Below are 14,199 nucleotides of genomic sequence, written 5' to 3'. Positions count from 1 at the left end.
TCTGTATAAGAAGTGGTGGTATTTAAAATTATTATTACGATTTCATTTAAAGAAATAGTATAAAATTAAATTAGAATGAATAATCTCATGAACAAGTTAGCTATTGCTGAACGTATCCATTATCACAATTTTAACACAGGTAAGCTTCCATAAGAAACCTATATAATAGAAATATTTTACAACTCTTTTTCAGCTTTTTGCAGCAATAACTATTGCAGTTTTGAGCACAAACACACTTAATAGACAATAAATATTTAGAAGATGTGAAAATATTCTTGCACTTTATCTTTTATTCAAAACAAACACGAGAATAGAGGCTAAACATGCTAAACGAGTGAAAATTCCCGAATTCAGTAATGTTTTTATTACTGAAAAGGGTAATAGTTCCCTTTAATAGTAATACTTCCCCGAAAAAGGAACTGTGCCCAACCTGTTAAAAGCATGTTATGGAAAACTAGATAATAGCTACAACAAGCTATTTTGGATATAAAGCTAGAGAAATAAATATAGCTAATTCAATGTATGTGGCCAAATCTAGTGATTGAACAGACCTCTGTAATTGATTTTTTCGCCTGCATTCTCTTTCTTATCTCCCTATTCCGAGTTACCGCCACAGAACTACTAAAAGTTAAACTGTGTCAAGTTTGTTCACTTTGTAACTGTCACGTGATCTTACCTGCGGATGACTGCAGAGAAACATTTCTCTAGAGACCGCTGCTCGAATGAAGAGATACCGTCAACTGGGCATTTCCCATTTCACCACATCGTCCAGGACGTACATCTAATAAACAAGGAAAAATCATTGAAACATTGCCGAATTGTCCTGTGTTCACATTATTGTCAATACTGATAAACTCAGTCTCACAAGTTTGGAACAAAATTTTATCAAAATTCCATTTTTACAAACTTGGAACAAAAATGCATTTATTTCACGTCAACTCACCTGGGGTTAAAATTCAAAAATCCATGTGAACTTTAGAACAAGACAAAGGATTCAACGGAAACACCTCACACGCACATTCAGTAGGTCGACACAACAAAAAATTCCCACCAAAATGAACACGTGACTGAAGATCAAACGATGAAAGTGCGCCCAATGAAAAGCAAGGTTCGTCAATCGATATATTCTATTTATAGCATCAAAGTGAACAGACCTAATTGTGAGTAATGCTCTCCTTCACATTCAAAAGAGGATACCCCTGACTTAAATTTCTATACATAGTTTGAATCATTTTATTTTTAGCACACATGATACGAAATTTTCTGAAGTATTAATTTTTATTTATTCAATTTACATTGACATTCTTACAAACTATATCTTAATCATTTTGATTCTAATTTCTGAAATTCTCTTTCAATATGTCTGCACTATCTTCTGCGCAGTATTGAACTGCTTGACTATGTTCTTCAAAAAAAAAAAAGACAGAGAGAAAAAAATCCGACTGAGGATATAACATCACAAAGGCGTCGGAACCGGGGTGGGGGGCATAACGCCCCTTTTTTGCAAACATATACAAAATATAGGCATTGGAAATTGGTATTTGTTTTTTTTTGTTGGTTTAGCCTCCCACTTTCAATTAGCCCCCCCCTTTTTAATTTGCTTCCGACGCCTATGCATCGTTGTTTCCTCTATTTAATAGATTACGATATTCCAGATTAATACATTTTATGTTGATTTTCACTTTATTTTTTAATTGCTTTTGGCTAGGGCGTTATCAAATGTAAAAATATCAAGAAAGATATGGTTTTTTTCACTTAATATGAGATGATTGGGTTTTGGGTTTTTTTTCCTTGTCAGTACGATGGTTTAGGCACCCTTGAGGAAGATGGAGACCAACAAAGTCCGTGTACAATTAAATTAAATACAGTTAATAGAAAATGAAGGAATGAATAAAAGAAAACAATAAGGGAAAAAACGAGGATGAATGATCGGAATTGCGGTAGATATCATATGCATTTCACAGATTACTACTTTGAGACATGTATTTCATTGAGCAAGTAATTAATGCAAGGACGTAGCATCGTTTTGGAAAGGGGGAGCCAGAAAAATTCGACTTTACCTGAGGAAAAAAATCTTTCAGTACCAAATTTTTACTTCTTGTATACTGCAAGAAAAAGTGTTGAGGGGGAGAACCGGCCTTTCAATGAGCATTTTCAATGGTAAAAAGTTAACGGAGGGGCCAAGCCCCTCTGCCCCCTTCCACCCTCTGATACTACGTGCCTATAGTGTTAGTTTAAAAATAATGTTTTTTTAATTAAAATAATACCCAAGGATGTTTACATTCTGTTCCGTTCTGTTCCGTATACGCGTCGAAATCAAAATGGGCTCAGATGGAATAGAGAAAAGTCTGGGAGAAATAACTATATAATATAGGCGAACAAGGCGAGCAAAATTCCTATTTTGCAACAGATATAAAAGTGACAAAATTGAATATCAATTATAACATTTTTCTCTGATACTTCAGTGTAAAACATTACCGTCAAAGTTCCACTTTTTTCTCAAATCGACATTAATATTCTGCAAAAAGGACCCTGCTTTTCCGCAACAAATAATACTGCTTTTTCCGATTATATGTTTAGTGTTTGCTTTTTAGGGATTTATATTTCAATATTTTCATTTCTGTTTTTTTCCCTATGTGTTAACTCTTTAAAAGTTAGGGGAGTTGATTTCTTGATAATTCTATTGGAATGTAAATAATGCAGGTCGATAGGTCAGGAGCTAAGGAGGCGTAATAGGCATGCAAATATCGTGCGCATCTGTCTGTGTGTCAATCTAATTAAAATAAGATCCTTTACGCTCGTGTTTGTTATGTCGCTGTAAGCGACATAACAAAATACATGAACACTTACAAATGATCTAATTTTAATTAGATTGTTTAATTAGTATAATATGCAATGGACATCAACGACAGTGGGAAATATGGGATAATTTATGCATAACGGGAATTTATCCCACATTTCCCACTATCGTTGATGCCCAAGATCAAAAGTCCATAAAACAATACAAAATAGGGGCTATTTCTTACCTTGAACCTTGACCTAAAAACTTTGTTTATGGTCACTGCACATTCACTGACCAAAGGCACTCTGTGGGTGAAGTATGAGCAACATTGGACTAATAGGAGAGACAATATGCTCCGAACAAGGGTTTTCACATAATTCTGCTATGGTGTTAACCTTTGACCTAAAGACATAGTTCAAGGTCACTGCACACCCTTCACCCAATGGCACTCTGAGTGAGGTATGATCCTAGTTGGACAAAGGGCAGAGATATGCCCCGAACAAGGATTTTTCATATAAATCTGCTATGACTTTAACCTTTGACCTAGAAACATGATTCAAGGTCACTGAACACCCTTTACCCAAGGGCACTCTGTGGGTAAAGTATGAGCCAGATTAAGCCAAGGAAAGAGAGAAAATATGCTCCAGACAAGAATTTAAACAGAAAGGATATTTTTGACCTTGACCCTTTACCTAGAAACTTTGTTTAAGATCACTTCACATTCGCTGACCACTAGCACTCTGTGAGATTTGAGCACATTGGACAAAGGGGAGAGAAGATATGCTCCAAACAAGGATTTTTCATTTAATTCTGCTTTGACCTTGACCTTTTACCTAGAAACATGGCTCAAGGTCACTGCACACTGGTTACCCAAAGGCACTTTGTGCGTGAAGTATGAGCCATATTGGGCCAAGGAGAGAGAAGATATGATCCAGACAAGGATTTTTCATATAGTTCTGCTTTGACCTTGACCTTTTACCTAGAAACATGGTTCAAAGCCACTCGCACTGGTTACCGTAAGGCACTGTGGGTGAAGTTTGAGTCAGATTGGGCCAAGGAGAGAGAAGATATGATCCGGACAAGGATTTTTCATATAATTCTGCTATGACCTTGACCTTTGATTTAGAAACATGGTTCAAAGTCACTGCACACCAGTTACCCAAAGGCACACTGTGGGTGAAGTATGAGCCAGATAGGGCCAAAGAGAGAGAGAAGATATGCTCCGGACAAGAGATCTCGGACGGACAGACTGATCACTATAGGGCGCCCGCCGAGCGGGGCCCTAATACAATCAAAGTACTGAAAGCACTCATGGGAGTTGAACATGGTGTAAAATAACATCTTTGATCGGGAGGTTAAGTGATTGAACAATATTATTATTTCAAATACAGTCAACTGTTTCAGATTTTTTGAGTTGCAACGATCTTGAGAAAGACATTCAGAGACATTGAATAGCAAAAAATGCATGAGCCATAATTCTTGCCTGTCTACATTATTCCTCATTTTTATACCCCTTGCTTGAAAAGCGGGAGGGTATTTATTAATCGGGATTTCCGTCCGTCTGTTTGTTACGCTTTAGGTATATCCATCTCTTATCCGCAACTCCTCTTACACCACTGAACGAAATTTTCATAGAATCTTTACATATTGCCGTTGTGAACCTTCTATTACTTTTTCATCCTACACATATTTTGGGTTTCCCATTGCAAAACATGGACACTGCCATTATATTCATATTAGAGGCGGTTGATCATTTATATAATTCACTGCTCAAAGTCTTCAAATTTGTGATATATTTTTCCTTGGCACCTTTACCCATGTGTTATGAAAATTTCAGTTTCGCAGGAATAATATCAATGTTGATAAAATATGGATTTTCACACAGCATCCTTTTAAGAGCTAACAGGTTTGTTATATTCAACTTCTCTGTGAATAGAAATGTATTTCAATTACACGAACATTATACATGGAGAACGTCAAAACTTTTTTTAATATTGTGAAGAAAAAAGCAATACCAAGTTAAAAACAAATATTTAATGACCAAACATTTAAACAGTGGTATATGTGAGAGTTTGTGTGCGTACAAATTATCTAGTATGTAAATGAGGTTTTCCTTTTATAAAAAAACAAAAAACAAACTTCATTTTGTTGTTTTTAATCGCGATTTTACGAAAACATCGGTGTCCGTTTTTGGTTTTAACATTTATAACAGAGTACTAGATTTACCGCTTTTGGCAGGTGATACTGCTAGTTTAGTAATAAATACGCATGTTTTCTAAAGTTTTTATGCATTAATGAATTCATTTAAACCAAGAAAATGTTCTTGAAAAGTTTGAATAAATTCTGTGCACCGGTAAAAAAGATATTGCTAAAAATCTGGGACCGTCGGGCGTCGAGAAGATTAGATTTACCGCTTGCCGTCAGTATGTAGAGTTGTCGTTCGTTTCTCTTTCAGTGTACAAGAAACATATATTGACGCAAGCGTCAAAAATCTGACGCAAACCATTGTTCCCTTTATGAAGCAACTAAAGACTGAAATGGTGATCTGTTTAAAATATCTTATATTTATCTGTTAATAAATATCCTCGTTACATTAAACGCTTGTGTACGACATTGCATGATTTTCTTAATTATATAATGCATGTTCAGTATTACATGTGTATATAAGCAAAGTACCCCTGGTCCTCTGTGTCAACAAACCGTGGGCCTGTATAATTAAGAGGCATTTAAAAGTTTAAAACTAATGTTTAATGTAATCTATAACTAGATATGCAGTGTAGTTTTAATTTAATAAAAACGCAACAAATATGTGGGGCTCCTTGCTCTCTCTTAGAGGAAAAAACTAAACTCCCTCTAGATCCGCCACTACATTTCTTCTCTTTCAGTTTCTTTGAGTTGTAGGGGAAAATTATTGGCACATTGTAAAACGTGCATTATCCTCGTCTGCTTGGACTAAATCTTGTAATATTCTGTAGCCTGCTAGGTCTTTTAATGAGTTAATATTTAACCATATTTTTGAAAATTTTTATATATGTACATGTGTACACGTCATTTTAAAAAAAAATACGTACAACAAATCCTGATTAAATAGAGAAAGTAAATTTGTGCACTATACATAACGCGGTCTTTGCTTTACACTATGCCCAACACATGTCCTAATTTTCTCCGCACCTCAAACATGGCTAAGTTTCTCAATCATGATTGGATGAAATATTTACCTCATTCTTTATAAAAAAAAATTATGTTTATTGTGCGTTCTTGTTATAGAAGCTCTTTTTAATATATATACTACTATATGAATGTTAAATATTTTTATTTAAATTGTTTTAACTCCGCAGAAACGCACAGCGCCTCCTGGCGGCCGGTAATGACGCTACACTACATTACGAAAAACTTTTAAGGTTCTTTATAATTTAGTTTTACTTTGAACGAAATCTAATATTCAAAATAAGATTACTTTATCATTACATTTACTTACATTTCAAATTATGAAAATTAGACCAATTCAGGAGAAAATGACATGAACTATTTGTGGCGGATGTTTCTGCATGTTTTCTGTTGAATATCATCGGAGTAAATCGGTCGACACAGTAGCCTCGCTTTCGGCTTTATGTAATCAATACAAATTACTGCGCATGTTAAATGCGTGATGACCATGGGAGAATGAACATAGTTCAACTCCCAAAAATCTTCCTGCAGAAATAACTGAGATATCGTTCATACTTAAGGACAGACGAGACTTTCCTTGATAATATATAATTTTTTCCAAGATTTTATCATCGAAGAATTACTACTTTAACATGTTTACTCATAAAAAATTGAGGTACCTTACCAGGCATTTGTGCAAGATACCCAAGGATAGCATTTCTTATATAATCCTTTAAGGAAAAAACTTAAATCTGCCAAAATCACATTTTAAGTGTTTCAAATTTTTAAAAAAACAATTACTAGTAGAAACCAGTTTAGAAATCAAAAATTTATTAAAATTTTGTATATTTTTCATACATTAAGATCTACAAAAAAGATATTGGATAGAATTCGATGATCACGTGACCGACTTCATGTCATATCCCAATGAAACTCTAAAAATGATATCTTATTAATGGAGTTTATCAAATATGGATAAACCTGGTTATTTCGCGCAGCTTAGTTTTTTACATATGCTAAGATCGATAACTCCTAATCATTACGTTCATAATTCATCGGGTTCGGTGCTCAAAAATATTTGTTGAATGCGCATGTCTTCTAGAATATTCCTTTCTATTCCATAATTTGAGTGAAGCAGACGCTCAAAATTTTTAAACGATTTAATCGATCATCATCTGCAGTTTCATCTTTGAGTTGTCATAAGTATGTTACGGGCATCGAGAGTTTCGAAGTCTAGAAGTCCCTATTCACGGACAACAACGACAAATTCTGCAGCCAGGGCCAAAAAACGAAGTGTACCTGAAGCAACGCTCCCTCGACCGCATGATGTCACCATTGTTGACCAGGCACCGATCGTGACTGACCAGGCACCGATCGTGACTCAACGTCAGACTGTGTCCACTGTCGCCTCCTTAGTTCCCCTGCAGCCCGCTAGTTCAGCTGAAGTTAATCAAGGTACAATTCAATTTGACCCTTTAGATAATTTGCCAAATCCATTTATTAGCACCGCATCACCCCTAGCAGCGCATTTGCCTCAGAAAGTGAAAGAAAAAATTTTCAATAATCAATTCATAAATTTTGGTACACTTCTCTTTCATGATCCGACCTCGACACAACAAAATCAGCTTGTGTTTGAAGATGGTGTATTTCAGGTAAAGCCTAAGCATAAGGAACAAAAAATTTCAAACCTATCACAATGGCTAGATGCTTTTGCAATTTTTGCATCAGTTTATTTAGTCAAACAGCCATCTGAAGCAATCTCATTGTTTAAGTATATGTCATTGATAAAGAGGGGGGCTGAAAAAATCAAGGGAAATTGGTTAGAATATGATATTCAGTTTAGGCTGAAAAAATCTTACAACACCGCTGTAAGTTGGGCTTCTGTTGATGCAGAGCTGTGGATGATCTATATGCATTCGTCCACTGCTCCTACTAACCCTTTATCACGCCAGCAGTCATTGCAGCCCCGCAACAAATGCTACAGTTATAATTATCAGGGCATTTGCAACAAGTCAAATTGCAATTATGTGCATAGTTGTCTAAAATGTAATGCTTTTCATCCTTTGGTGAAATGTTTCAAGGTTAATTCAACTGCTGCGTCAGAACAATCTTCATCACAGACCAATTTCAATAATCGTGCACATTTCCATTCCAGGAACCAGCGGTTCCAGTATTCAAAGGGCCAGTCGCAGTCCAATTCTGCCACATAATTGTCAGAATTTATGGGAACTTGGTCACTCACCTATTAATTGTGAAAATTTGAATCAAATATTATCTACTTACCCAAATGTTCAAGATGCTCATTGTTTGTCCTTGGGTTTCAAATTTGGGTTTTCCTTGAATTTTGATGGTCCTAGGAGGAGGGTGGAGTTTAAAAACATGAAATCTGCAATGCAGTACAGCTTTCAAATACAGGAGAAAATTGATAAGGAAGTTAAGTTAGGAAGAATAATGGGTCCATTTTTATACCCCCCAATATCTAATTTGCGATGTAATCCAATAGGTTTAGTTCCCAAAAAACAAGGTGGTTGGCGAATGATCACAAATTTGTCATATCCAACAGGTGACAGTGTTAATGACTACATAGACCCCAGTTTATGTTCTGTCAGTTATTCCACTTTTGATGATGCTGTTTCTTTAATTGCGAGTAAGGGTGAGGGTGCCTTATTAGCAAAAATGGACATTTCCTGTGCATTTCGTCTGTTACCAGTTTGTCCACAGGATTTTTGTTTATTAGGCTTTCAACACTCTGGTGCATATTACATTGACAAGTGCTTACCTATGGGTTGTTCATTGTCGTGCTCTTTATTTGAGAAGTTTTCTACATTCCTTCACTGGGAATTAGCTCAGAGGTCTAAATTGAAAAGCATTATTCACTATTTAGATGATTTTTTGTTTGTAGGAAGGGCCAATTCATCTCAGTGTTTGGATTTAATGAGACAGTTTGAAGAGTTATGTTTAGACTTAGGCATTCCTTTAGCTTTTGAGAAAACAGAGGGACCTTCTACTCGTTTGAGTTTTCTAGGTTTAGGCATAGATACTATTTCCGGAACTATATTTGTTCCAGATGATAAAGTTAGGGAGTTATTGGCAAAGATAAATGGAATACTTAATTCAAAAAAGGTTACTTTGAAAGAAATGCAGTCATTGGCCGGGGCGCTTGCATTTGTGGTTAAGGCATTGCCAGCTGGAAGGGCTTTTTGTTCAAGACTTTATGGTTCAATGGCAGGAGTCAAAAAATCTTTCCATTTTATAAGAATTACAGCAGAAATTAAGTTAGACTTGTTAATGTGGGTTCAATTTCTTACTGATTTTAATGGTAGGACACAATTTCCTAGTCTTGTATGGCAGGAAGATGATTCACTCCATTTTTATTCAGATAGTTCAAGTTCTCATGGTTGCGGTGTTGTGTTCGGTAAACATTGGTGTAGTCTGCATTGGCCTCATGGCTGGCCTGAGGAATGCTACAGGGATATCACTTTCCTAGAACTTGTACCTATTGTATTAGGGGTTATGATTTGGGCTGAAAGCTTAAGGAACAAAAAACTCCTACTTCATATTGACAATTTATCTTTGGTGTACATCATTAATAACAAATCATCAAAAAACAAAAGAATTATGATATTAGTCCGGATGTTAGTTCTGCAGACCCTCAAGTTTAATGTACAAATAAAAGCTCAACATATACCAGGTGTTAAAAATGAAATTGCAGATGCTATTTCTCGGTTTCAGTGGACCAGGTTTCGTCAATTGGCTCCTTGGGCAGACCCCTTTCCCTCCATGGTACCTATTCAGTTTTGGAGAGCTATTCAGGAACTGTAGCCAGTCTTCTGCAGGCCAGTGTATCTCAAAATACAGCGAATGTATACCGTCAGGGATTGCAAAGTTTTTTCAATTTTAGACAACAGTTGTCATTCCAGCAGATATGGCCCCCACCCGTTGATCACATGATTAATTTTATAGCATATCTGTCAGAGAGTAATATGGCTTTTTCTACTGTCAAATGCTATTTATCAGGAATCAGTTTCGTCATTAACTTGCATGGTTGGCAGAATCCAGTGGATTCATTTATTATTAAGAAGTTGTTAGCTGGTTACAAGAGATGTAATCCATCTCAGGATATAAGAAAACCAATTACATTACCTTTGTTGAATAGCATTGTCAGTGTTTTGCCACATTTGTGTTTTTCTGATTTTGAAGCAGCTTTATTTCAGTCTGCTTTTGCATTGGCTTTCTTTGCATTACTAAGGGTGAGTGAAGTGGTGGCTTTGGGTGTCCAGCATATAACTGTATCTAGTGATACCATTGAAATCTTTATCAAAACATCTAAGACTGATCAAATTGGTGCGGGGGCATTTGTGCATGTGAAAAAATCAAATGATACAAATTTATTGTTTCAATTTTTGCAGAAGTTTGCTGCATTAAGTACCAATGTAAAAAGGGTGTCCTACTTTTCTCATTTAAATTCCAAACCCTTAACCGAATACCAGTTTTCGTCCATGTTAAACAAAGCTTTGCAGTTTCTGAATATACAGTCAACTCAATTTAAGACGCACTCATTTCGCATTGGGGGTGCAACCCACTTGTATACAAAAGGGTTTTCAGAGGATCATATTAAGCAGATGGGAAGGTGGCAGTCAGCAGCTTACAAATCGTACATAAGACCATGTTCGTTGTAAATTTACATTGAGTTACACTGTATATGTATTGTCATATGACACAAAGTTACAATTCAAAAAAAAAAAAATAATAATAATAAGTGTTTAATTTGCTCATCAATTTTAAATTTTATATTTAGATTCGATTTGGATCATAGGCTCGTCAATTATTCATTGGGCTCACATATATGCGAAGAATTCAAATCAAGAGAATCTTGGGCAGGAGTCTTCCAACATCTTGTGGCATGGAATTCGGGGTATGGTCTGGGAGCAATTATATCCCACAATTGAATTTTTGTTAGCTCGTAACAAGAAGCCAAAGATTATTATTATACATTGTGGGGGCAATAATATTGGTCAGGCTCACAATACATTAAGGGGTCTTCAAAAATATTGCAAGTCAACTTTGGCAAATATTGCTAATTTACTTCCACAAACTTTTATAATTTGGTCACATATTTTGCCTCGAAATAATTGGATTAATTGTCTTGCAAATACAGAAGGACAAAACTGTAGACGTAGAATTAATAGTGCCTGTGCTACATTTGTGCTAAATAAGTTTCAGGGTCGGGGTGCATCAGTCAGTTATCCAGATATTAGAGCTCAATGCAAGGAATTATTTAGAAAAGATGGAGTTCATTTGTCAGATTTGGGAAACAGTATTTTTATCAATACTTTGAGGAATGCTTTGGATCATTTCATTGGTTGTAATTTTGTTTCGTCAACATTTCCTTGATGCTTGTCATGAGCCAATTGTATTTTGGTGCAATTTGTACCTTATTTTGTGTGCACAATTTGTGCTTTAAATGACTTGAGCCGATTTGGCATAATTTTGGTGCAATTTGTACCTTATTTTTTGTGCACAATTTGTGCCTTATGTGACTTAGCCGATTTGGCATAATTTCGGTGCAATTGGTACCTAATTTTGTGGGCACAATTTGTGCTTTTATTGTTACTTTGGGCTGCAAAATTGCCGCCCCAATGTTAGTTTGTGGCGGATGGGTCATGTGACTTGGTCCCTTGACCCATTTGGCATAATTTTGCAAAGAATGCTGTCTCCGGGGGGTACTGTTTTTTCCAGGCTCCTTGGATCAAGATGGTATTTCTCTTGCTTATGATTATCCATATTCATTTACCTATGCTGCCATATAATCATCATCGGCGCATACATTGTATTATATCTAATATTTTATTAAATGGCCATGACAAGCACGCCAAAACAATTATTGACTTATTTTATTGACTATTTTTAGACATCCTTAACCTTTTACAGGGTTTATCTGATCATGTTTGTTTCTGTTGTCGTCCAAGTCCAATGTCGCGAAATAATGGAGTTTATCAAATATGGATAAACCTGGTTATTTCGCGCAGCTTAGTTTTTTACATATGCTAAGATCGATAACTCCTAATCATTACGTTCATAATTCATCGGGTTCGGTGCTCAAAAATATTTGTTGAATGCGCATGTCTTCTAGAATATTCCTTTCTATTCCATAATTTGAGTGAAGCAGACGCTCAAAATTTTTAAACCCACCCTCCCTCCCCCTAAGTCGATTTTATATTCCCCTTAAGCATATATGTCATGTTTTATTGTAATGTAAATTTTCTTTTGGTGTTTTTCTCGTTTTCGTTTAATTTCTCGTTTCAGCGTCATGGCATGGATCAAATGCTGAATAGGATCCACCTTATTGATGTGCTTGGCAGACCTTTCAAAGTTCCAGTTGTTTGTGGTGTTTTTAACTTTGTTAAGCATAATTTTGCAAAGAATGCTGTCTCCGGGGGGTACTGTTTTTTCCAGGCTCCTTGGATCAAGATGGTATTTCTCTTGCTTATGATTATCCATATTCATTTACCTATGCTGCCATATAATCATCATCGGCGCATACATTGTATTATATCTAATATTTTATTAAATGGCCATGACAATCACGCCAAAACAATTATTGACTTATTTTATTGACTATTTTTAGACATCCTTAACCTTTTACAGGGTTTATCTGATCATGTTTGTTTCTGTTGTCGTCCAAGTCCAATGTCGCGAAATAACGAAATGATAATCAACGAAATGTTTTAGATGTCATATTCATTAAAGCAAGATAATTCTTTGATATGTTAAACTTATAAACTAATTGTTTTCCCTTTTTCCAGAAATAGAGAGACTGTACATTTATATACAAGTGAGAAATAAATCTGAATAATAGTTCACTGTTAACTTATATATACTTATAGTGAGTAGAAGTTAGAAGTATAACGTTTTCACGTAACGTTAATGTTTAACTCGTATCAATAAAATAATAATAGAAAAATATAAGCTATGATAGATCAAAATTTCCTGTAGCTGTATAAAAAATACATGTCTGCCATACTGTAATTCATTTCAGTCCTGTGGATAGAAGTTCAACAATCATTGTGAATTATATTCCAGGAACGTCACGTGAAAGTACAGAGGTAAAAAATATTGGAACTATATAATTTACTTTAGAAGTAAGTTGAATGCAAAATACATAGCAGATACGTACTGTTATAAACAATCAGAGGATTAAGCATATTACACGTACGTGGGTCCATTTTAAATGATATACATTATACAAGTATCATAACTCTATGGAAATGGGGAGGGTTCTACGGTCAGACGAAGATTTTGACATTGCGTCTTCATACTTAAGAATATTTCAAAACCTGCGATTTTTAAAATTATTTTTAGGGGAGGGGGGCATTTCTTTATAACTACAACCCTCTTTCGTTTTATCCAAAAATAATAATAATATTTTGGTAATTAATAAAATGGTAGAGGTTGTCACTGAAGGATTTAAATAACATGTACATGAAGTAATGAATTATTACATGCGTATATACCTTTGTATACAGAATCTGAATGTTTAATCTCTTTAGTGTGTTCTGAGTAACCAGAAGTTTCTGTTTCTGATGAGACTGTATCTCTACTGGTCTGTACGTACAGCAAAGGAAAAGTAGCACTTGGAGTTGAAACTTTGTAACAGGCAGCAACCTGTAGGAGGAGTATCGTTTTAAAGGAATCTGTTTTGGATGAACAGTGTTGCCATGGTTACTAAAAAATACAAATTTCTGTGAAATTCCTTTAAAACGCTACTCCTCCTACAGTTTTGATTTGATGTCAATATAACTTGGCGCACAAGTAGACTTCACTAAGATACATAAATTAGTGCATAGGTTTTGGATGAACGGTGTTGCCATGGTTACTAAAAATAGAAATTTCTGTGAAATTAATTTATGTATCATAGTGTAGTCTACTTATGTGCCAAGGTATATTGAAATCAGAACAAAACTGGGTAGTGTTTTAAAGGAATTTCACAGAAATTTCTAATTTTTTTGTAACCATGGCAACACCGTTCATCCAATTCCAAAACCGATGCAAAAAATGGGATCAGGCAACAGGCAAAGCCTCTTTTAGTCCTCTCTCTAGTCTACTTGTGTGCCAAGTTATTTTGACATCAGACCTATACTGAAGGAGGAGTAGCGTTTTATAGGAAACACACAGAAATTTCTATTTTTAGTAACCATGGCAATAGCTATGTTAACACCGTTCATCCAAATCAACCGATGCACTAATTTATATATCTTAGTGTAGTCTAC

General features: G+C 35.3%; 2 protein-coding genes across 2 annotated transcripts; both read left to right on the top strand.

Moving 5' to 3' along the window:
* The first annotated feature begins 8,587 nt into the window (after nt 1-8,587).
* On the top strand, nt 8,588-10,290 carry LOC134259342 (uncharacterized). Its single transcript, XM_062741934.1, has 2 exons — nt 8,588-8,827; nt 8,873-10,290. Exons 1-2 carry the CDS (start codon nt 8,606-8,608, stop codon nt 9,749-9,751), a joined length of 1,101 nt encoding a protein of 366 aa, XP_062597918.1. The 5' UTR covers nt 8,588-8,605; the 3' UTR covers nt 9,752-10,290.
* Nucleotides 9,913-11,323, top strand: LOC134259341 (uncharacterized). The gene is made up of 2 exons (XM_062741933.1): nt 9,913-10,273; nt 10,728-11,323. The coding sequence occupies exons 1-2, from the start codon at nt 9,913-9,915 to the stop codon at nt 11,321-11,323; spliced, it is 957 nt and encodes a 318-aa protein (XP_062597917.1).
* The last annotated feature ends 2,876 nt before the right edge of the window (nt 11,324-14,199 follow it).

Source organism: Saccostrea cucullata, unplaced genomic scaffold (genome assembly GCF_032062105.1).
Source record: "Saccostrea cucullata isolate Sc308-1 unplaced genomic scaffold, CSIRO_AGI_Scuc_v1 ctg13296, whole genome shotgun sequence".
In the NCBI taxonomy this organism is placed as follows: Eukaryota; Metazoa; Mollusca; class Bivalvia; order Ostreida; family Ostreidae; genus Saccostrea; species Saccostrea cuccullata.
The sequence above is the reverse complement of the archived record's forward strand: the minus strand, read 5'-3'. Positions and strand labels throughout refer to the sequence as shown.